At 38.5% G+C, this 25,559-nt stretch overlaps 1 protein-coding gene across 4 annotated transcripts in view; it reads left to right on the top strand.

Moving 5' to 3' along the window:
• The window catches only part of DTWD2 (DTW domain containing 2), a 77,928-nt gene that overhangs the window by 17,520 nt on the left and 34,849 nt on the right, over positions 1-25,559 (top strand). For 3 of the 4 annotated variants that reach the window (XM_064642627.1, XM_064642628.1, XM_064642629.1), the window contains 2 exons: positions 7,562-7,652; positions 13,673-13,767. In XM_064642627.1, coding sequence (XP_064498697.1) covers positions 7,562-7,652; positions 13,673-13,767 — 186 coding nt within the window. Of the gene's footprint in view, positions 1-7,559; positions 7,653-13,672; positions 13,768-25,559 lie in introns of all 4 variants that reach the window. The other variant, XM_064642630.1, reaches the window with a different exon arrangement.

Here is a 25,559-nt window from a genome sequence, read left to right as displayed (position 1 = left end):
CTTGACAGTGCAGATGGCATGAGGAATTACTCCTTGTGGTTTTGACCTGGCTTCTCTAGCACTTAGAGTGCAAACCAGAGGTTTATGTAGTGTCATAATAATGTTCCATGTTTAATTATTTAATCCTTTACTAGTAACACTTAACATCTGATCTGCATTTTTGAGAACTGCCAGGCATTTTAAACTGCTATTTTCACAGAATTGTTTATTGTGAGTTCATACTGTTGAATTTTATGTCATGTAAACCATAGACGCTGTTTTTTTTTCTAATTATTGGGTTAGGATTGTTTCTTCCTAAATGCATAAATTTGTTTATCTATGTTTAACTTCATCCACTCATTCTTTTTTATGTTCCCTCTATAGCTGTAGTGGTTAAGGTGGAGGATGCAAAATATAATCTTAAAGCAATTTTTAGCTTGGGTTTGTCCTGTAACATAAAACAAGCAAAAATAACATTTGTTCTCAAATTTTTTAAAAGGTATGGGCTTCTCCTTATAAACTTCCCACACAGCTTTGTAAAACTTCTGAATGTTGTTTTAATGCTTGTGTGTAATGGACTTGTGTCAGTATAAAACACATACAAAAGCATTAGTATAAAACAAACATATGGTAACTTTGCTGTTTCTCCAGACTTCTCAGGTGGGCTTTGACCTTGAAACCCTTGGTGTTTTGACAAAAACAGTAGAGAAATCTAATTTACTTGAAGCAGCCGTTTCTATTTTGGCAGGCGTGTTTTTTTGAAAATATGGAGTCTAGGGCCTGACCTTGGCAATATGTGCTGGAACATGGAAATGTTGCTACAAGTGTTAGTAGTTTAAAAACATCAGCTTCTTCGCATTGTTTCTAGAAGATGTGGTTGGCGCACTCGACCCCTTTATGTGTTTCTGTAGAAATGTCTATGTATGCTGAGCATAAAATTGTAACTTTGTTAGTCTTTGCTTACTCTGTTTTAAATCCTTGAATTTACTACCTGTAGTTTTCTGAATATGGGTGTAAGACTACAGTTGTTTGCATTCCCAGAATGATGCCTGTTTTCAGAAGCTCTTTGGGCCTGTAACAAGGTAAAACTTAGTTCTGAAGCAAGGGAGGACTTATTTACAGGAAAATAATACAGAGACTTGGAAAGAGTTTCAGAATTAGCTCACTATTTTCCAGACTACTGCAAATTCACTTTTAGAGTATCTCTGCCCAAAAACTAGTAATTACACTAAATCTGACACCGCAGCACAATCCACTGTCCAGATTCAGTTCTCCTGGGAAGATAAACTAAATGTTATTCTGAACATCATTAATTTAGATATGAATAATGGAAAGAAAGCTGTGAGAAGTCAGTGCATGTGCATGGCTGTCTCTTGCATATGAAGCACTTTGTGAGATGTGGAATGATTATTTTAGATGCCATTGTTACTTTGCCAAGGTTACTTTGTCGTAAGTTTTTAAACTAGAAATGCTGTATTTAAAAACAATTAAGAATGAACTGAGTAGCTTTGAACTGTACCGAAATCGCATACAGGTGAATAATACTATAAAAATTATACTCCTTCAAATCCTGATCCCCACCTGCACACCTTTTCTTTAATGTTCTGAGTGCTACTGTTCCTGCCTAGAGCTGATTGCTACTTTGATTTCCAGAAATGGGAGAAAACTGATGTTCAGCGCGGAATAGGTTCCTGGTGCTTTCCCTGCTCTTCTGTAACTCCACCTCTGTATGTAGGGCAAGAATGTAACAGAATCTTTAAACAAAAGAAAAAGACAAATAGCCTTTTCTGCCTAGGTGGCCTTTCTCAGAGCAAAGGCGGCTTTTGTGGTGGTGGAACAGAACTTCTTTTGTTCTGCAGTGCTTCCTGTCTGGCAGATGTAGGCTGGTAACGTCAGTTTCATGTAGGAATAATGTTTTTGTCTCAGCACAATAACCATTACGTTCCGAAGTAAAATCACAGAAATAAATAAGTCTTGTGCCCCAGGATGGGGTTGTAAACCTATGTATTCAACATGATTAGGAATCTAATAGGGTGCTTAAAGTTAAGTGATATATATGCATATGTAAGTAATTAAATTATATTGGAAAGTATTTTATTTGTCATAGTCTGTGCTCTGCTCCTTAGAATATAGGCAGAGCTTATTCTGCAACTGTTTGTTTGCTTTCCAGGTAATTTCCTTCTTTTTGTTTATGTTTGGTGGTTTTTGTTGTGTGTATGTGTTTTCTGTTTTGTTTTGTTTTTTTGGTGAGGTTAAGAAAGCTTAAAAAACTACCTGTGAAAAATCCAAACTGTTGTGGAAAATACAAAAAGTGTATGTTAAAGGGAGCCTTGAACATAAGTTCTGTTTAGTGAAATTTGTTGTAATTAAACACCTTGAGGTCAGAAATCACTGGAAGCTCTCTTTGTCTGCTTATAAGAGCTATGAGCAATGCAACTCATTGGATTGAAGTCACCAGCTTACTGTTGGAACAGCTTACTGGAACAGCTTTGTCATGTCCTAATATCTCCTCAGCAGAAAATGACATAATGGGAAGAACTTTAAAAACTTCTTTTGTTAGTGAAACCAACTATTGGGGAGAAACCAAGGAATCACAGTTGGTAAAAATTGAGTTTCTGATGATCAAAAAGAGGATGAACTTCTACCTAACAATCAGGACACAGGCAACAAACAGCCTCTGCAGTACTTGCTGCTTCCAGTTGTTAACAAAACCGTTTTCAGAAATTTCTGTTTAAATTGCTTACACATGAGAAAATTTGGGGGAAAAGCAATGGTACAGCACTGGAGAACAACCCACTAGACCTGAAAGTGAGGTTGGTTTCAGTTCATTCATGATGAAGGTCCCAAGAGTAGCGCACTGAATAGTAAAATTGTTGAGTACTTAGTTCTAGGCCCACAGCCTGGCCTTATATAAGAGAATGTGCCAAATTTATGCAGAATTAGCAACAGGAAATTACCGGCACCAGAAGTGTGAACAAAAGACAAACATGGGCCACTGGAACAGTATACCAGAAGAGTGTATCAGAGTAATTTCCAATTTGTTATTAGACTGATTGCTTGCCTGTGGACCTTCTAGTCTAAATATTTTAACATATTTAATTTTTATTTAATAATTTATTTTTATTTAATAATTTAAAATATTTTAAAAGTTACTAAAATATTTAAAATATTTTCCCTGTGGAGAAGGGAATAGTCTCTCAGCCACAGTAGCTGCAGCTAGAAATAGGGAGTTTCAATTAACACAACCTGTCAGCTGATAAGGAGGAGCTTACCTGTTGTTACTACCTTACTGTTTGACTAGGAAACAGTTGTACTGGCTTGGACTACTGTAACAATACTTAGTACATCTTGTGTGAGTGTGTGCTCTTGTGGACGAGCACATTCAGTGACAGGCTTGTCATGAATTTAATCTGAGCCTGCCTTCAGAATTCACTTCTGTGAATCATATCTGCTGCAGTGATTGATTGCTTAGTGTCTCTGATATGTGAGCAACACGTGAACTGTTGCCAATGAAGACTACAAGGATGATGCAGGTGAAAGAGTGCTCCAAGCCCCTATCATTGTGCTGAAAATACTGACTTTGTATTTGTTAAGCTCAAAGAGCTTTGTTTGCAGGGTTGGTATGATTTTAGTTGGTGAAAACAGGCAATAGCTTCGCTGTTAAGGAAGTCCTTAATTTCTCTGAGCTCTTGAATAACATATGCAAGTAGCCAGAGTGATATCTGTGTGTGCACGTGCACGTATGTGTGGTTTTCTGGAGTAACAACTTCAATTAGTCTATAACTTCAAACTTTGTTCTTTGCTTCTGTTTATTCTTGATCATTCAGCATATCAGTTTCATGTCATGCAATATTTAAGTTAATTTCTTTAGACACAATTCTTTAGTTAGCCATTCCAACAGCTTCATGCAGTATACTGAAGAATTATAGATATTTTTTTTTTCAGACTTAGATTAGAAGTTCCTAATAAGGACTTCTGTTTTCATACTGAAAACATATTTCTGCTACGTATTTCAACATAAATGGAATTACAAAAAACTAAAATACAGCATGTCTGGGGTTTCATGTTTGGATACTTCTGAAATGTTTTATTTCAATCAATCTTATAAATATGTAAATTATAGACATTGTTCTATTATAATAGTATATCAAATTGTTGAAACTAACTTGTTAGGAAAGCAGTAACAGAATTCTCTGATAGGGTTATAGATACTAGTAAGCTGCTCATCTTGAATATGACAAAAGGATTTTTAGAGTGCTTTAACTCTAACCAGCCCACAGGGAGGGTTTGTGCACTGTTCTCAAATGTTTCAATGAAAGCCTTGCTTCTTTAATTTTAGAAATGGAGGGAATTTCAAACAAAATTACATCAGGTTTATGGTCAGGTAAACCTAGAACCGAAAGGCACCTCTTGGGAGTCGGCTTCATGATCAAAAACTCTATTGTTCCTAAACTCGAAAATCTGCCAACAGGTCACTCTGACCGCATTATCTCCCTATGTCTTCCACTTCACAACAAGCAACACGTTGTCATCTTTAGTATATATGCCCCAACTCTCCAAGCTGACCCTGCCAAAAAAGATAAATTTTACACCGACCTGCGCTGCCTTATCCAAAAGGTTCCTGCGGATGATAAGATCATAATCCTTGGTGATTTCAACGCCAGAGTAGGTAAGAACTTTGAAGCCTGGAAAGGAATATTAGGCAAGCATGGTGTTGGAAACTGCAATGATAATGGTTGCCTTCTGCTAGAATTCTGTGCGGAGCAACAGCTCACCATCACTAATACTATCTTTCAACAGAAAAATAGTCTGAAGACAACCTGGATGCACCCCAGATCTAAGCATTGGCATCTCATTGATTATGTCTTGGTGCGACGAAGGGATGCCCGCGATGTCCACCATACCCGCGTGATGCCCAGCGCAGAATGCCAAACAGACCATTGGCTTGTGCGCTGTAAACTCAACTTCAACCTTAAGTTCAAACCAAAAAAGGGCAGTATCCCAAGGAGGAGACTCCAAGTTAACAATCTCCAATCAGCCACGGTGAGAGACAGGTTCCAGGCAAACCTTCAAACTAGGCTCGAAAACCATTCCATAGATTCTACAGATTCCTCTCCTGAAACAATTTGGCACCGTATTAAAAACAGCATCCAGCAGTCCTCTGAAGAAACCTTAGGGTTCTCCTTCAAGAAGAACAAGGACTGGTTTGATGAAAACAATCAAGAGATCTAGGAATTGTTGAGGAAGAAGAGAACTGCTCACCAAGCACAGCTTGCACTGCCTTCCTGTCACGTAAGAAAAGCAGCCTTTTGTCTTGCATGCAGCAAGCTCCAACAGAAACTCTGTGACATTCAGAACAAGTGGTGGATCAATCTAGCTGAGAAAACTCAATTATGTGCAGATATAGGTGATCACAGAGGATTCCATGAGGCCTTGAAAACAGCATACGGGCCTACATACCAGGTCCAAAGCCCTCTACTCAGCGCAGATGGTCAAACGCTTCTCACAGATAAAACCTCCCTTCTGAATTGATGGTCTGAACACTTTCAGACTCTCCTCAGTACTAGTCGAGTAGTTCAAGACTCAACAATTCAGTCCATCCCACAACAACCAGTGAAGAATGATTTGGATATTGCCCCCACTTTGGGAGAAACTCTTAAGGCCATACAGCAGGTGAAAACTGGCAAGGCAGCTGGGGTTGATGGAATTCCACCTGAAATCTGGAAACATGGGGGTCTTGCTCTCCATGCTAAATTTCACAAGTTTGTGGTGTGCTGTTGGGAACTAGGCAAACTACCATCAGACCTTCGTGATGCAGTCATCATCACCTTGTATAAGAAGAAAGGAGATAAATCAGACTGTTCAAATTACTGCGGTATTACTCTCCTCTCCATTGCTGGTGAAATCCTGGCAAGAATACTCTTGAACAGACTAATACCCGCTATAGCAGAAGGAATTCTACCTGAAAGCCAATGTGGTTTCAGAGCCAACAGGAGCACCACAGACATGGTATTTGTTCTCAGACAACTGCAAGAGAAGTGGAGGGAACAGAACAAGGTCTCTATGTAACCTTCGTTGATCTCACCAAGGCTTTTGATACTGTGAGCAGAAAAGGTCTGTGGCAGATTTTGGAATGTTTAGGATGTCCCCCAAGTTCCTCAAAATGATCATCTCTCTCCATGAGGATCAGTGTGGCCAAATCAGATATGGCAATGCACTTTCTGAACCCTTTCTAATTACCAATGGTGTGAAACAAGGCTGCATTCTTTCATCAACTCTGTTCACAGTCTTTTTCAGCACGATGTTCCAAAGGGCCATGGCAGACCTCGATGATCAGGACGGTATCTACATTCGATACCGTACTGATGGAAGCCTATTCAACCTAAGGCAACTGAAAGCCCACACTAAGACCTTAAATCATCTTGTCCGGGAGCTGCTTTATGCTGATGACGCCACCCTTGTTGCCCACACAGAAGCAGCTCTTCAGCATTTAACATTCTGCTTTGCAGACACTGGTGAGCTCTTTGGGCTGGAAGTCAGCTTGAAGAAGACAGAAGTTCTCCATCAACCTGCACATCAGGAAGTCTTCCATCATCCCCATATCACCATTGGCCAATCAGAGCTCAAATCAGTCCAGCAGTTTAATTACCTAGGTAGCCTCATCTCCTCAGACGGTAAGATTGATGGGAAGATAGACAACAGGTTAGCAAAGGCATATAGTGCTTTTGGAAAACTCCATAAAAGAGTATGGCGTAGTAAACACTTGAAGAAAAGTACCAAGATCAGTGTTTACAGAGCCAGTGTGCTGTCTACTCTTTTATATGGTTCCGAATCATGGGTCATCTACCACCACCACCTGCGTCTCCTAGAACGCTTCCATCAACGCTGCCTCTATACAATCCTAAACATCCACTGGTCAGATTATGTGACCAATACATCTGTTCTAGAACAAGCAGCACTCACAAGTATAGAGGCCATGTTGCTGAGAACACAGCTGTGCTGGGCAGGGCACGTCTCCAGGATGAAGGACCACCGCCTCCCTAAGATCTTGCTTTATGGTGAACTTGCCACCGACTGCCGCAAGAGAGGAGCCCCGAAGAAAAGATACAAGGACTCCCTGAACCAACATCTCAGCCTTGGCCATATTGATCTACAAAGCTGGTCTACTCTGGCCTCCAGTTGGGAGGCCTGGAGACACACCATCTATAACGCTGCTGCTTCCTTTGAGAAAGCATGCAGGATCACTCTCGAGGAGAAAAGACAATGCAGAAAGAATCGTGTCTTGCAGAATTTACCACCTAAGGAGTCTTTCTGCTGTGCCTTCCGCAGTCGGACATGTCTATCTCGTATTGGCCTCATAAGCCACCAGCGTACCTGTAACAAATGTGGATAGAGCCTTTCCCAAATCTTCGTTCGCGAAGCCCAGCCATGAAAAAAAAAAATCAGGTTTAGTACAGTGTTGTCAGAAGAAGTTCTCATTGTGCCTTCTGGGATGCAGTGTGTATTTGTGCAGTGTATTTACAACATCTTTCACAAATTGTTGATTGCTTTTGTTGTTCTTTTGCTTCCTTTTGCCATGTAGCCGTCCTCAGAAGGTGTGTTTGTGTCCATTCCTGCCCGTACATCCGCTAAAGGTCTCCACCTGCTTGTATATAATCCAGCATCCAGCAGAGGTGAGTAAGGCTGTGCTAACTGTTGAGAGTTCATCTAGAATCTTAATGCAGCAAATGGTAGGCAAGAGGAAACAGCTATGCTGTTACCATCATTGTCATGCTTCAACCCCAGCCATCAGCTAACTTTCAGTTTACATCAGTTTACTTTCCCCTGTGCCAGATAGGATGGGGAGGAGAATCAGTGAAAAAAGGGTAAAAACTTGTGGGTTTAGATAAGAACAGTTTAATAATTGAAACAAAGTAAAATATAATAGTACTAATAATTCTAATGATAATAATAGCAATAATAATTGCAATAAAAAGAAGAGAGAGAGAGAGATAAAACCCAAGAAAGACAAGTGATGCACAATACAATGCTCACCACACACTGATCAATGCCCATCCCATCCCTTAGCAGTAATTGGTGGCTCCTGGCCATCCCCAGTTTATATACTGGGCATGACATTCTTTGGTATGGAATATCCTTTTGGCCAGTTTAAGTCATCTGTCCTGGACATGCTCTCTCAGGATTTCTTGTGCACCTCCTCACTGACAGGGCATGAGACACTGAGAATTCTTTGTCTTAGGGTAAACACTACTTAGCACACTGGTGTTTTGGTTGTTGCTATCAACATTATTCTCATCCTGAATCCAAAACTGCACTGTACAAGCTACTGGAAAAACATGGATTCTATCCCAGCCAAAACTAGGACTGTCATATCATGATTTTTCCTTTTAAATTTGATGATTGAATGCCAGTTCAGCTGAGTTGCTGTATTTTTTGTTCAGTTCTTCTGAATTATTTTATCTTCTGAAATCACATCTTATTTCTGCAATTCCATGCATGCAAGACATCTCATCTTATCTGAATAGTCCTACTCGAATCTGAAATCTGCTTGCCTTGGTACAAATTGTAAAAATTAATAACATTAATTAACATTAAATAAAATAATTGTTAAATAACAATAAATAACATAAAGGCACATGGTGTGATTCTTGGGGTGTCCTGCACAGGGCCAGGAGTTGGATTCAATGATCCTGATGGGTCCCTTCCAACTCAGCATATTCTAGGATTCTACGAACACAGTGTCTCACAGAGGTGTTTGGAGTTGATATAGGGATGAATGTGTTTGATTATGGCAGTGGTCTTTTATTGATGTTAGTGTTCTGTTAAAAATATGAATTAAGCAATTCATTGTAGTGATGACCTTAGCTATTTTAGCCAATGGAAAACTATTTAGCCTCAGAACAGTATGTTTTGGTTTACCAATAGGAGAATATATATTAATGTTTTTCTTGTCTGTGTATCATAAGGGTTTTGGAAATTGAACTGCAGCTACACATATTTGGGTAGATGGTGGGTCTACAGATAAGACTGTGAAGTTCAAAAAGCTGTTCTCTTGTGGTCCAGCTTGACATTTTACAGTAGCTCGGCCAATATGCAAAGAGTCTTTGCCTGAAGGAACTTAAACAGAATGCAAAAAAGCGAGTTTAAAAAAAGTATTCTCTCACAGGGAAACAAAACAGAGGCCATGACATATTTGGGCCCTAAATGGGAAAACTGTAATTTTAAATTCACATAATTATAATAGGAATACTCTTCTGTGTTACTTCTTATTTCAGAAGTACTTCTATATATGCTAAAATAACTTGAAGGGAAAAAAGGGTTTAAAAATGCGTCAGAGACTTTGAACTGGTGTTTGAATTGTGTTGAATTTCCTATTCATAGTGGAAGGTATTAGAAAAAGTTGGCAGGTTTTTTTTTAGATTTCATACACCATACCTGTGACAGTCTGAGTGACTGTCTACAATTTTATTAATCAGCAATCACAACAGTTGTCTGTTACAGTGGGATGCAAGTTTTCTGTTAGTATATATTGCATAATAATAATTCACACAGTATTGGAAGACCACTATCTGGCTATATGAGGGCACTTGGCTTATCAGAGATAAATCCAAACAAATGGTGGGAAGCTAAGAACATCTTACAGTGGTCTTTGAAAGTGTTCACGGGTGATGCTTTTGATTCCATAACAGCAGGGGCATACCTGACAAGAGGTAAGTTCCATTTGCTTGTAGTTGCTCATACTCAAAACAGAATCGATCTTGAATGCAGATAAGCCTTCTGAACTGCATCTGATCCTTCAGTCTGCCATTTCATTGCAGGTACACTCAGTTTCAAAAATATCTCATTGAATTAACCAGATAGTGAATGTTTTTCCCTTACTGCATGTCAGCCCCAACTGTCATCCTTCATGTGCTTCATTATTTATTGTCTTTGGAAGTCTGCAGTGCAGTGAAGTAAGCCTTCAACTATGGTTAAATGATGCTATTGAGACTTGTATTCAGGCAAGATAGTAATGTAGAAAGTCAGGGGCAACATTCCTGGTGCCTGATTAATGTGACTAAGTCTCCACATTCATACTTTCCAGAGACCGTGCTGCCAGAAAGACCTGTGCATGTGTCACGTATTGTGAAAGAGAGAGGAACTGTAGAACAGTGGATCACAAGTGAGGAATTATTTGCATAATAGGTACATGAATTAATTAGATTTTTATTTGTGAAGGAATCCGGAATTCAGCATTCCGTATCAAGGGGCAAATACTTGTTTTCAGATGGTACTGTTATTGTACCATTATTCATTGTGAAAGTAATGTAAAACTAAATATAAAGAAACCCAGCATCAGGACTAGTACAAAAGTGAAAGATTTATATGCCTAGTAATTTATTTTTCTTCTTTGCATATAGATAAATTTATATGTAAATATATATATATGTAGAAGTAAAAAAAAAATAAAATTGTCATTTTTCCTGTTTCATGCCTACTCTTATGATCCGTAGGACTGATCAGTGACACAGCTAAGAGTATAAACCCCTGTACATTTTTGTCTTACTTTTGCCTTTGATCATTCTTAATGTGACTGCCAGTACAATGTAGGCCATTATGTGCTTTTCAAAAGCTGGATGATAAGTATAAGTTGGGACAGAACCCCTAAAGCATAGCAGAGGGTGTCTGTTTAAGTTGTTTTCATTCCCTGCCTTCTTTCTTTCTGTAAGAGTAAGAATTTTCGGTGTTAAGCATCTGAGAAGAAAATTTAGATTGTGCGTATTTAATGATTCTATGTATTGATCTAATGCCAGGAATTAGCTTTGACTTGCTCGTTATAGTACTTCTGCTGTATAGTATTCCTTATTGAACAGCAGGAATCAAATGTAAGGGGGAAATTCTTGCTGCTTGTCCTAGCAATTCAGAAAAAAGAAATGGAAGAAATATATATCTCCTGGCTTTAATAAATATTTTTATTAGTTTGAACTGTCCTATTCATTGTCGATGGATAATGCTATGGTAACCAAAATTACCACAAATCCCCAGAAAAGAAAAAGAACAACAAAAGTAAGTTGTTTTGAGTCCAGCTGGAATGGAATTAAGTTTCCACGTTGCAGTCACCACAGTAGCATGCCACTAGAGTTTGACTAGTGCTGAGCAGTGCTCACGCAGCATCAGGGCTGTCCCTCCAAAATGCCCACAAAGGCCAGTAACCTGGGGGTGGACAAGAGACTGTGAGGGGACATGGCCAGAACAGCTGACCCAAGCTGACCAGAGGGATGTTCCATACCTCATGACACAGTAAAAGCTGGGGGTGGGTGGGTGGGGAATGGCATCTGTGATTAAGGCATTTGTCTTCTGTAGGAACTGCTACGCCTGCTGAGGTTCTGCTTCTGAGGAAGTGGCTGGACTTGACCTGCTGATGGGAAATAAGAATAAAATATTTTTATTGCCTTTTGCTTCCACCCCTGGCCTTTTTGACCCAAGAGTTCATTTTCATCTTATTTTTTCCCCTCTGTCCTGCTGAGAAGGGGGAGTAATTGCATGGCTGGTGGGCACCTTGGCTGGAGGCCCACCAAGGTCAGCCCACCACGTAAGTCCCCCAGTCCTATTTCTGTTTATATACTTTAATAGTCAAATAATTAATAAGCCAATAGTTGCAAATAACTGCTAGAACACTGAGAAGAACAAAGAGAGTAACTGCTCACTTTCAAACTAGTAAATGGAAAATTGTCGGTAGGATAACAAATAAGTTATCTATAGTCTGGTTAAATACAAATTCTTTAATGAAGAGCGTTATAAACAAATGAAACCTTTTTTAGTGTTAGTTTGACTTAACTGTTCTTAAGCTTCTGTTCTCAATTCCTTTGAGCTTTACATTTTATGTTTTATCTTCCTATAAGCACATATTGTTTTTAGATTGGAAAACTCAATTTTCTATTTTGGTAAAGAATGTATTTATTTGAATGAAAGGTAATTCTGAAGTTATGATGTGACATTGGACAGAATAGTTGAATAACTTTCTCCTGACTGCTGACAGCTCTTTTGGTTTTGCTTATCAGAGGCAAATAATTGATTTTCTTCCAGGTCCTTTATTGCCACTTGTTACATTCTTATGGAGAAGGGAGGCTTCTGACTAGTGAATTAGAATGTTATTTAATTATGATGAAATAAAAGCAAGTAATACTATGACACTGTTGATGGATGATTCTACTGTTCTGAGGTAGAAGAAATTGATGTCAATTAAAGAATACTTCTCCCTCCCTTTGCTGGCACTTCACTCCCAAGGTACTTTGATCTTCATCTGTCCCTAGGAGCCATTACGCTGCTGCTGCCATGAGGAATAGTGGTGGATGTAGCAGAAAAACTTACTCCTTCAACTCCACGATGTTTTGTTTATAGAAGATCAGTAGATAAGGATCAGAAAAAGCAAAACAAATAGAGGTTTTAGGCAACAGTAATAAAAGTTTTCACAAAACTATTTTAACAGGAGTTTGGTAGCAAGACAATGTGAGAGTGCAGATGGCTGCACATTGATGCTTGTGAAAGTAACATCTGCCCAGAGTGAGTTAATCAGAGCCTCATGTTCACATGTTCACAAATATTGTGTTTTTGAGGTAAGGCTCTTAAATCAAAAGGCAGACCAAAAGCCCCCTTGGGTTTTTGTTAATGAATCCCATAGTTTAGGGATTGATGTTTGGATTTTCATGAGACATTCAGATTGTAAGATGTGCATTGTGTTGTAAGAACTCTTTCTTTTACTGGGTTTAGGGCTTTCATAATCCTCACCTGACATCTAGTGCTTGCCTCCTGCTAGATTCAGCTATTAGCTTTCCTCTGTTCATCTTATGATAAATAAAGTAACTGAAACTTTCATTCAGTGTTTTAGTGTTGGCTTTCTGTTGCTTCCATTTCCTTGATGGGAAAACAAGAATTGACATCCCACAAATGAGGCTCAGTTTGCATTAGTTCTTGTCTAGCAAAAAGTTTGTTCCCAGCTGTGTTAAATAAAGAACAGAAATAAATTGCTCTGTTTGACGAGTAGGTAGTTTGTTTCAGCTGTTATTACTTCACCCCTCCTCCACTTTCTGAAATCCTGCTTCCCCATAGCTCTCTTTAATGCTCTGAGATCTGAAGAGCCCCTGCTCCCCACTCAAGCGTGGTGGTCACCTTCCTCTCTGTGTCACAAAGATGTAGGCAGATGCCTGATCAATACAGCCTGAATGGCATAAGTTGGAAGATTCATGGCAGCATAGGTGTCATTGTCCTGGTTACTGTGAAATGAAGTGACAGCAGAGTGGAGATGTTTGCATTTCACAGTGTCTGGTCTGATGCACCCAGTGCTTTTAATTTTAGCATCTGTTTGTGGAAATCGAGCTCTCCCCTCATTTTCTGGTATAGAGACATTAGCTCCCCAGACTGTTACATCATTAATGCTAAGGCTGTTTTGTTGCCTAGTCTTTATTTGTCTGAGAAGTTTTGTTACTGTTTTTGATACTGTTAGCCTAGAGTTAAAATGTAAATGCTGTCATCGAAACAATACAATTTGTAGCATCAAGACTGGGTATTTTTCTTGTAGATTGTTTTTTCCTATTATGTGGTAAGGTTCTTTTCTGTAACTTTAGTCAAGAGAATTTGATAGAAAATGAAAGCTTTAAGCATTCATAGAAGCCTTCCTTGATTTGATTCAAAAGTAAATTTTCTTTTTTTACAGGAAAGTCGAGTGTTAAGGACAGTGCCTTTGCTAGCAGCTTGTCTCCCTCCAGACAAATGTAAAATTTTGGTTGGTCGACGTTTTAGTGAAGACAGGTGAGCAGGATTGTCTGTGCATTTTCTGATTCTCTGTAAACTATAGAGATATTTTTTTCAATGTCTTTATTAACAACCAACAGTGCTCCTAATTTTTATTTCAAGTGTGCATATTCACTTTTGATACAAGCTTCTGATTTCCCAAGGTAGTCAGAAACACTTGATATTCTTCCTCTAGGTTGTAGTATTGATGATCTCAGTTTTATACTCTTGAAGGTTCGAGTGGCTACTGTCAAACTCTTGGCTGTTTGCAGTTCTGTTCTTACCTGGTACTAGGTTTGTCTTGCTATTCTGTTTGGTTCTTTCTTTGATTTGCTTTGTCTGACTAACCATTTGGTGTCGCTGAAGTTAATAGTTTTTACTCGAGTGTGGGAATTTGACAACCCCGTGGTAAAAAACTCTTAGTGAATGTAGTTTTTTCAAATTCTTTCCTCTTTCTCTAAAATTAATTATAAGAAAGTATAGCTCTTGGAGTTTTTTTAATTATTTTTTCTTCTAATATTCTGAGACCTTGGAAAATATTACTTTCCCATGTAACATCTTTAATCTTCATTAGATGAAGCTAAGTCTTAGAAACCAATTCTTGGTACAAATGCCAGTGAAATTTTACTACATACATTTTCAGTAAAGCAAATAGAAATCATGAAGGAAATTGAAGGAAATTGATTCTAAAATTGAATTTAATCCTTGGAGAAAACTTTCTGTAGAGTTCAGTGAACAAAAATGTTGTGGAAGATAATTCAGAATGGTGCTTCCACATGTTTGTGCTGCCCATATACTAATTAGAAAACATTAGAAATACATTGCTTTTTTTTTTTAGTCTTCTATGATAATAACTCTAATAATTATCTGAAAAGTTCCAGACTACAGGGAAGTTATACTGTCTTCCTGTTAAAACCTGAAAATGAAGCAACTTTTCAAACTGATATGCACAGGGTGGAATGCTGTCAGTACAGCCTGCTTCTAGTAAATCTCCTTTTTTTTTTTTTGGTTTTTTTTTTTTTTTTTGAAGAAGAGACAATTACGGTATTAAAGCTTCTTAAAGTTTGAATACAGGGATATTTCTCTAACCTAAAGGATCCTCTTTAGGCCAAAACTGCTTGTAGGACATCTCAGCCTAAAATAGTCTAAATTGATTCATAATTACTTAGTTCCTATTAATTTTTTTTTTCCATAAAAACACACTGGAGATGGTGAAAGAAGCGAAAGTTTTCCTTGGTTTAATATGAATTTTGGTGATTTGTCTTACCCAGATGGAGTGCTAAAACTACTTAGGTGATAGTCATGGCTCCACTTTAAGCATCTGCACTATGCCTACTTTGCTCTGTTGATGTGAGACTGGTAAAATTGAGAGTGCTCAGTCACTGAGTTTGTGATCACCTTTTTGGAAAGAGGAAAGATGAGAAGAGGTGAAAAATTATTTTCCAGCTTTGCAGTGTGTTATTTCTACATACTTTTTTTCTTAGCCATAAATACATTCTGTCAATGTGTTAATCAATATTCCTTCTTTATAACAGCAATGCAACAGGCATCTGCAGATGGGTGGAAGCGTGTCAATGTTTTAATGTAGATGAGAAGGGCTGTACCGGTCCCTGCTCTTCTCTTAGGGTGAAAATCTCTGCTAATGGGATTTTTAAAGCTTCATAAATTGCAGTGGTCCAGCTGATGTTTTACAACATATTAAACTAAACAGGACTTGTTTGTTTTCTAGATTTCTTAAAAGCCATGCTGTATGTAAGCAAGGTGCTGTACAAGCAGCTTGATCAACCTTGCCCCCTGTTCTTAGTTACTTTGAAGAAATAAATTATTAAAGAATGCTTGTTGATACATTTTAGAAGTATCATTGTTTTGAAGCACATTAAGGCCGTACTTTTGCTGTGTTTTTTTTCCTGACAGTGTGTAATAGTGTTTATGTCACTTGCTGCTTCCACCATAAGTGCATGGTTTGGAAGGGAATAAATCAGTATAACTCAGAATCTCTGCTTGCGCTGATCTTGCATGTGAGCAGTGCCTGCAGGTGGAGGGGTAACGTGGTGCACACATTGTTTCTCCATGTACATGTAGAAGCCCTACCACGCAGCAGACCTGTGAAAGTGATGACCTTGATGGTTGCCCATATTTTTGTAAATTATCAGAATAGAATGGTAGTGCACATACTTGTATTATCATGGGATCCAGCAGCTCTTGGCAACAGATCTGTAAACTTAGAACACTTCAAGGCAGCCTTCGTGAACAGAATTAATTGTCATTATGGATTTGAGTGGAAACTAAGCTGTACACAGCAGCTGATTGTTTTTGGTCTCCATTGCAGCAGCTCCAGCAGTGGTGTGCCAACTGGCAGACTGACTGTTGTGAATCTGTAGCTGTCAGAGGAGGTTGCTTTCAGGGGAAAATGTACGTACCATCTCAGCTGGGCAGCTCTTTAGTCTTCAGTGCCCCTCTTTTGAAGGAGAAGGCAAGTTTGTTTTTCAAGTGTGTCTTGGTTATTTTTCCTGTGCTTTGTCATCAGCATCCAAAATGTATGAGGAGCGCAGAGGGATTTTATGAGGAGCTCCACACAGAATTGCATCCTCTAGAATAAATGTCATGATTTGAATGAAAGCTTAACATTTGGACCTCTGATGGTTATGACAGTAGGACTGAAAATCAAAATTTTATTTTTTATTAAACTTATGTTTGGATGAAAGAGTAAACATAAAGCACTTTTTTTACCCCCTTGTTTTTTAATCATTTCCTCTACTCAATTCCTCCTTGGGTACACCTTTTCTTGTGGTTGAAGCCGATAAACAAATTATGTAGATTAAATTTACCTTATTCTTGATTGACCTATATTGCAGAAAAGCTAGAGAACCCACTTTTAGAAGTCTTTCCAGAAGTTGATATCTTCAACATATAATTGATAAAGAAATGGTAAAGATGAGAAGTGATTAATTTTTTAAGAGCTAATATGTCATCTTTCCCAGTCTTGTCCATTCTTCCTGTAAGCTGACATTTTAATTCTACTGAAAATATGCAATGTTTGCATGGTGACTTGGCTCATCAGATGGCTTTTCTGAAATAAAAGACCAGTTCTGTTGGTTAATTGGATTTTTTTTCCCAAGTACTGAAAAGAGTGACTTTTTTTTGGTATTGATTACATTAGTATCAGATACTTGGATGAATCTTTGATGTGCCAAAATGATTAAGCTAAAACCAAACAGTTTGGCATAAGTACTTTGTTGTTGTTTACCCCAGCCAACGCCAAGCCCCAGGCAGCCACTCCCTTACTTCCCCCACCAGCAGGATCGGAGAGAATCAGAGGGCTGAAAGCCAGAAAACTCTTGGATTGAGATAGTGACAGTCTAATGGGGAAAGAAAAGGCTGTGTGCACACAAGCAAAGAAAAACAAAGATCTGATTCACTGCTTCCTATGGGCAGGCGGGTGTTCTGCCTCTCCAGGAGAGCAGGGCCCCATTATGTGTAACAGTTACTTGGGAAGACAAACACCATCACTCCAGATCTCTCCTTCCTCCTTCTTCCCTCCAGCTCTATAGACTGAGCATGATGTCATATGGTCTGGAATATCCATTGGATCATTTTGGATCACCTGTCCCAGCTGTGTCTCCTTCCAACCTCCCACCTTCCTTGCCAGCGTGGCAGTATGAAAATCATATAAGCTCTGCTTATATGCTTTATGTAAGTGTAAGCTCTGCTCAGCAATAGCAAAAGCATCACTATGTTATCAACCCCATGTTCAGCACAAATCCAACATACAGCCCCATACCACCCACTGGGAGGAAAGTTAACATTACCACAGACAAAACCAGGACATACTTACACAATGTAAGTGGTGGTATTGTAAAAATAGCCTTTTTATGAGTTCTTAATATTTGCTGTTTTCTTTCCTTCACTTAAAATGGTATGTAATTGTTAGTATACATGAGCAGGGGCAGTTAATAAAAGGTTTCGGGGAGGATAGAAGGGTGGCTGGGGTATTTGTTGTCTTAATTTGTCTGGGTAATTATTCTTTCCTGGATACAGAGTTAAGATGTAATTTATATTGCTGGATAGACACTTGCAGTATGGTTTCTGAAACTGCAGTTGACAGAAGCATTTACATTTGAAGGATGTCTATTAAGATTCTTGCTATAAATAGAAATTTCAAAAAAGTGGAATGAACCAGGGCAGGGGAAAGAAGTGTGCTAATGCCTTTTCCTAGCATTGTTCTTAGGATTGTATCTCATAATTGCAGCATATTTCAGCAGTAGTTTTGCTATTCATTGTGGAAATGTTAGGGCAAAAAACAACTTTAGTCTCATATTCATGAATAAAATATGATGTTCTTTTTAGGCTACTAATAAAATTTTGTAGGCAACTGATTTTGAATAATAATACTGTTCCACTCAACAGGAATTTTGGGCATATATTGAACAGCGATAGCAACTATTTCTGAAGTCTAACATGTAAAAAATTTGAATTATTTTAATTTGATATCATAGTTTTATAGACAACCTTGGCACTATTGCTTTTGAGTTTCATTTTTTACTTTGTGACTGTTTGGTCACAAAGTAAAAAATGAAAGTGATTTTGCCTTATTTTACTTTGTTTATTTTATTTTTCTGAAAAGGTAATCTTATTCTCAGACCTTTCCTCCTTGCAAATATTCACACTTTGGTAATTCCGGATGCTGTGATTAAATTATGCATTCTAATGGGTGATCACTTAAAGGAAAACAGATGCAAATATCTCTGCATCCACCACCCCATTATTTAGGACAGTGAGAGGGCAGTTACAAATTTATCTGCATTGCTCTCTGGAGTCTCTGGAGTCAAGTGTCAGATTCTGCACCTGGGATGGGACAGCCCTGGCTGTGTGTATAGACTAGGGAATGAGAGGCCAGAGAGCATTGCTGTGGAAAGAGACCTGGGGGTCCTGGTCGATGGCAAGTTGAATATGAGTCAGCAGTGCCCTGGCAGCCAGGAGGGCCAACTGTGTCCTGGGGGGCATCAGGCAAAGCATCACCAGCCAGCTGATGGAGGGGATTGTCCCACTCTGCTCTGCAGTGGAGCAGCCTCACCTTGAATATTGTGGCAATTTGTGCACTGCAATATAGAAGAGACATTAAGCCATTAGAGAGTGTCCAAAGGGGGGCAACGAAGATGGTGAAGAGCCTTGAGGGGAAGCCATATGAGGAACAGCTGAGGTCACTTGGTGTATTCAGCCTGGAGAAGAGGAGACTGAGGGGTGACCTCATTGTGGTCTTCAGCATCCTCAGGAGGATGTGGAGGGGCAGGTACCAATCTCTTCACTCTTGTGACTAGTGACAGGACTCAGGGAAACAGCATGAAGTTGAGTCAGGGGAGGTCTGGGTTGGATATCAGGAGAAAGTTTTTCACCTAGAAGGTGACTGAGCAGTGGAAGAGGCTCTCAAGCCTGTTAGAGTTCAAGAAGCGTTTGGACAACGCTCTCAGCACCTGGTGTGATTCTTGGAGTGTCCTGTGCAGGGCCAGGAGTTGGACTCAATGATCCTTGTGGGTCCTTTCCAACTCAAAATATCCTGTGATTCTGTGATATCTCAGTATAGTTGTGGCCTCTGCTACAGTTCAGTAGTTTGGATCTGAAATTAATTGGAGCACTTGGAAAAATTTGTAACTTCAGTTTTGGAGTAATAAAATGTCACTTATTTCTGTTGATTTTATAAAGTTGTTTATGGTAATTAATACAGTAGGTATGGCACTTTCTAGTGCTTGTTGAGAAAGAAAAATTCTTACTGTATCAAATTCTTACTGTATCAAAAATTCTTACTGTATCGAATCTTGCCACTTAACAAAAAATTTAAAGCTATTTATTCAGGTAAGCTTTTTTTCTTGTGCTTTGCTGCCATTGTGTTATCAAACTAAATTTGCACATTTTTTTCTGCTTATCTCAGTCAACAATGACCAGAGATCATTGGCTTGTCACAGCTTCTCTTGGTTCTGTGTATGAGAGTAATTAATGCTGGCTAACCGAACATGTGTTGTTTTACGTCCGAGACTGTACTTTACCATATCAAATTTCACATTACTCCATATGATTTGGATAACACTCTCTCTGGCTATTTTTCCTTTGAATACTGCAGCCTTCAGCTTTGCAGTCAGTACATAGCAGTTGCTTTCTGCCACTCCTTCCTCCTCATACTTTACCTTAGTTTGCGTGCTGTCTATGGGCTGCAGCTCACTTCCAGGCGTATCCACAGGGGACACTTGCAGCTTATGCTCTACCAAAACCTTGACATGAACCCAACACAGCAAATGATATATAAGGGGAGATGTTCTTGCTCTCTACAACTTCCTGAAAAGAGGTTGTACTGAGATGGGTGTTGGTTTCTTTTCCCACGTAACAATGAACAGACAGAATAAGAGGAAATGGCCTCAAGCTGTGCTTCCATGAGAGGTTTAGATTGGGTATTAGGAAAATTTCTTCACCAAAAGGATGGTCAGGCACTGGAACAGGCTGCCCGGGAAAGTGGTTGAGTCGCCATTCCTGGAGGTACTTAGAAGACCTGCAGGTGTGGAACCTGGGGATATGGTTTAGTGGTGGACTTGGCAGTGTGTCCAATTAGACTTGACTGTCTTTGAGGCCTTTTCAAATGTAAAGAATTCTATGATTCCGTGATCCTTCTCCTAATGTTTCTGTTCTTAAAGATTATGCTTCATAATCTTCATAAGTGAAGCATAGAAGGTAGAAGAGAAAGACTTGATATTATGGGCTTTTTGTTTTCAAATGTGCACTATTGCTACACTATTTCTCTGCACTATGCAGCTAAAGAACTGTGCAAGTGAATGTAGTGACCAGGAGCTGTGCTTTACCAGCTGTGTAAGATAATGTGGAGGTTCGAATTTGCCTTAGCAAGATGATGCCTCTGGGCCCATTTCAGCAACACCTTTGTGAATTAGTGCCAGAATTTGCACTGAATTTTTTTTCTTTTTTCACCTTGAGTAAAAAGTAGAAGTTGCTTGGCATTAGTAATTTATTCCCCTTGTTTCACTTGGAAATAATTTGTTGTGAATGCTTTATGGTAATAGTGAAATTAATTACACTAGGCCATTAGAGATGAGAAACAGGTGCATGACTTCCTTGAAGCAAAACATGCAGCTTTTTCAGAGAAACAGTAATGGATGCTATTTATGTTAAAGTGATATAGCATTTCTAGATACAATAATTGCTGCTGCTGTTTCAAATACGTAGTTTATTTCCTGTACTTCGGTTTCTAATTTGCTTCAATATTTTAGCTGTTTTTAGAAGTTTTGATCTGAACTCTTTTCTCTGTAAAATTCTCTGCTTTGTTTTCTTGTTATACATCGAGCTAGAATTAAGGTGTGTGCGTATATATGTGTGTGTGTATATATGTGTGTGTATATATATATATATTTCCTACCAAGCTAGACCTGTAACTTTAGGAATTCCTTCCCCTCTTCCCCTCCTTGCCATTACATTCATTTTCAAAACTAATCTGCCAATGTCACCAAATATGATTGTGGACATACTGGTTGGAATAATCAGGTTTTTTTACATGTTGAGATTGGTTGAAAACCATTTTTTCTAGAAAAGTATGTACTTTGATAGTACAGGCAGGAAATAGTTTTCCTTTTATTACTAGCTTATGTTCTATTTTTGCTTTAAGCACAGTATATGAGGAGGGAGAAGTAAATTGAAATTGAAGTAATAGAAGACAATAAAAACAACCCACTATTACCTATTATTCCTTTTTATTGTAGTCTATTAAATGTTGCAGGCCAGCTCCACTTGTCACAGTAATATCAAGCACTAGGGTACCAGTACAAACTCACCTTTGTTTTATTTCCATGTTATGCTGTAAAAGCGAATGTTATTTGGAGGTGGTAGTAATGCTGCTTTTTTTTACAGGGGAACTCAGTAGAACCTTTGCTAGAAAAGTTTTTTATATACATATTTTCATAGAATAAAAAGGGTTATTTAATAAGCTGCATTTATGACCTCTTTCCCTAGTAAATGTTAAAACATTTAGTTATAAAATTACAGGTTTCAAAACCTTAAAAATATCTGTCATTATTTGATCTTTTGACCAAAGATAATTTGTGTATACAATTAACATATTTAAAAGTGAAGAACAAAAATACAGAGTGTATTAGAGAGTAAATGTCATTTATCTACAAAAAAGTAGATAAATGATAAAAAAGTAGATAAAAAAGCAGTTGATATCTCTTGCTGGATATCTCTCATGCTTCAGTCCTGATCCTAAGGGCATCTTTCTGAATGGGGAAATGACAGAGGATGGTTGCCTTTATTTTTATTCATTTTATTACTTGATGGGAATTGCTACCTTATGGGAATTATGGCAATCAGCATTCCTACATTCTCCCAAGCACGGGAGTATTGAGAAAGGCCAAGGTACCTTCTTATGGCTAAGGTGAAATAGTAAAAATGACAGCAAAAACTGAGAAGTTCCCATTAACGTGATGGTTTTCTACAGATAATAAATTAGCATCTGTTCTTTAATATTAGTATTGTTTGCTACCGAATGGCATTGTTGGATTTTTAAAATTTGAATGCTTACCTTTCACCTTGACAAAGTTTGATACATCTCTGTGGAACTAAAACCATTTAGAGAGTTTGAGAGCAACTGACTGTGCATGTGTAATAAAAATGTTTATGATACAAAAACGGGATTATGAGATAAGATAGTGTCTAAATTATGGATCTCAAGAGCATGGATCCCAGAAATAATGAAATGCTACTTGTCTTAAGTACAATCATGAGAATGTATAAATCTGCTATGACAAAGCAGTTGGATATAATTGAGGCATGAATGAAACATCTGAATAGTTCTGCTCTAGCAGAGATTGTTATCAGACTAAATGGATTATAAAGGCCTTAAATGCCTGCTGCATACCAAACCCAAAGCTGAACAGTGCTTTGTATGAGAAGCAAATATTGCAAGTATTTCTTTTAAGAGTTCAAGTCCATAGTTGCACATTACGGCATGTCTTTTAAATGATATCATCTTCTTGAACTTTACATTAACTGTTGGTCATGGAAAGATGGCTAACAGATGAGAAATTCTGTGTTGCTGTATTTACAGAAAGAAAGTGGTTATCTTCAGACTGGATTACTTCAACTGTAAATGATAAAAATTGATTTCTCTTGGGAATTCCAGCATTTTCTAAAGTCTGCAAACTGCTAATGAAAGTACTGGAAATGTCATGATATATGAACAGATGATATTTCTTAAGCATAGTCAGTATAGAGGATATTCCTTCAATTACTTGAAATCATTGTGTTTTAAGAATAAGATCAGCTAAAGAGCAACATTGGCCATTGATACGCATTATATATGTACCATAGAATTATAGAATACCAAGGTAGAAGGGGATCTCAAGGATCATCTGGTCCAGACTTTCTTGGCAAAAGCAGTCTAGACAAGATGGCCAGACACCTTGGCCCAGCCAAGTCTTAAAAGTATCCAACTTCGGGGAATCCATCACTCCTTGGGGAGATTATTGCAATTTTTTTTTTCTCTTTTGTCCAATTGGAATCTCTCCTGATGTAACTTGTATGTAGTACCCCTCATCTTTTCCATGTGACTCCTTGTAAGAAGAGAGTGTTCATCTCTTTTGTAGGCACAATTTAAATACTGAAACACAGTGATTGGGTCTCCCCTAGGCCTTCTTTCTCAAGGCAGAAAAAACCCAGTTCTCTCACCCTTTTCCCATCTGGCAGGCCTCCTGGTTCTTTGTGTCCCTTCTCCAGACCCTCTCCAGCCTGTCCACATCTTCTTTATATTGTGAGAACCAAAACTGAACACAGTATTCCAGGTGTAGCCTGACGAGTGCTGAGTAGAGTGAGATAATTACTTCTCTATCTATGCTAGTGTTCATGCAGCCAACATCCTGTTGGCTTCCTCTGCCACAGCAGGACAGTTCACTCAGACTAAACTTGTTGTCCACCAGGACCTCCAGGTTGCATTCCACAGAGCTTCTCCCCAGCCGGCTAGATCCCAGACCATGCTGCACTCATGGATTATGTTTTCCTAAGTCCAAGACCTTATAGTTGTCTCTGTTGAACTTCATGTGGTTCTTGTTAGCCCACTCTTTCAGCCTGTCCAGGTCTTCCTGTAAGATGACGCTCTCTTCCAAGGTGTACACTTGCCCACTCAGTTTGGTATCATCAAACTGATGCTATATTTGATGTATATATACATCAAATGCTGCTATATGTAGCAGCATAGTTGGAGAAGTAGGGATAAAAAGATAATCAAGATGCCAATAGTTACTCTCCTGCGAAAGTGAGATCAGCTGCAAGTAGGCCTGGTATTAATAGCACTTACAGAAGAGTCTGCAGAATTCTCTGTAGATCTGTTTGAACATATGAACTTATTACCATTAGAAAGCCTGAGAGGTTTTGTTCCTGTTTAGTTTGCATCTTTATTGCTGCAGTTATTATTTCTTTTCTTGTCCTCTATGGATGTGCAGAATAAGTTAGTTTCATCTCTCTTGTTTTTGCTAGTGGACTTTCTGCAGAATTTTGTGTGTGTGTGGGGGGGTTTGTGTGTATAGGAAAGAACATTGCATTTTAATTGCAGCAGAGGACTTTTTGAGGTAGTCTGTATTTTAATGTATGAGCTGACTTGTGGGTTGATGCTGCTGGTGTTGCCCACATTATTCCATTGAAAAAGTCGACTGTGAAATATGTTTTTTGAGATTCTACTTATTGCTAATTTTATTTATTACTAATTCTTTCTCTGGATTGCAGACAAGTGTGATGGTTCTTGTTGTACTCGTTTAGTCTTGTGCTATACTTTCATAGCCATCTTTAGTGTCTTAGAGAGTCCCTGTTGGATCTGTGTTCATGTTTGCTTATACTTATTCTATTTCATACAGTTTATGACATCAGTGAAGTGTTCAGGATATGGAAAAAGTTCTCATTGCATTGCTGTATTTTGTTTTCTGATTTGTTTTTTTCTTTCATACTTATTTGTAGTATTGCCCATCAATTCTGTGAATAGCTTTTGGTTTTAAAATTCTGTTGTCTTGGTTAGAAAAGAAAAATCCAAGCCATCTGATTCTTCATATGCCCCCACTTTAATCTTTTGTTCCTTAGTTTTTACTTGGAGACAAACAGAGAAAAGAACAAATCTTACTCTGCCTTGCAGGCTTCAGAGAAAATAAAACTTCCTTTTAACTGAGTGTATTTTTCAAGTAAGCTCTTTTTCTTTAACATCTAGCACATATAATTTAAAGTCTTTTAATTCCTACCAAGTGTCACTTCCATCACTTAAATCACATTCTAGTAATTATTTTTCACATAATCACAGAATATTCTGAGTTGGAAGGGACCCTCAAGGACCATTGAATCCAACTTGTAAGTGAATGGCCCCTGTGGGAATCAAACCCACAACCTTGGCATTATTAGCACTGTTCTCTAACCAACTGAGCTAATCTCAGGGTTTGTATTGCTTAGTACTCACTTAACACTAATTAAGAAACCTAAATCATGCCTTTACAGGCAACTAAGTCACGTTCATTATCAGGTCCTTTCAGATGACATCAACTAAAAACTATTATAAACTCTTGTAGTTTATATAGTTTATGTATCACGGCCATCACCCTTCGAGCCTGCGCAGTGGATTTTTTAGGTGAGACACAGTGTGCGCTGAACTGAGCCCACCCTTTAATCCTGAGGTTCATCTGCCGGGGCTGAGTGAGCTTGGACAGTGGCAGCGAGGTCCTCAGGACGTAGGTTTGTTTAGAGTGACCTTCTCTTAGATGGATGGCCTTACAGGGCTGACGAGCTCC

Source organism: Pseudopipra pipra, chromosome Z (assembly GCF_036250125.1).
Source record: "Pseudopipra pipra isolate bDixPip1 chromosome Z, bDixPip1.hap1, whole genome shotgun sequence".
NCBI lineage: Eukaryota > Metazoa > Chordata > Aves > Passeriformes > Pipridae > Pseudopipra > Pseudopipra pipra.
Note: the sequence above shows the minus strand (reverse complement) of the source record. Positions and strands in the feature narration are given on the sequence as shown.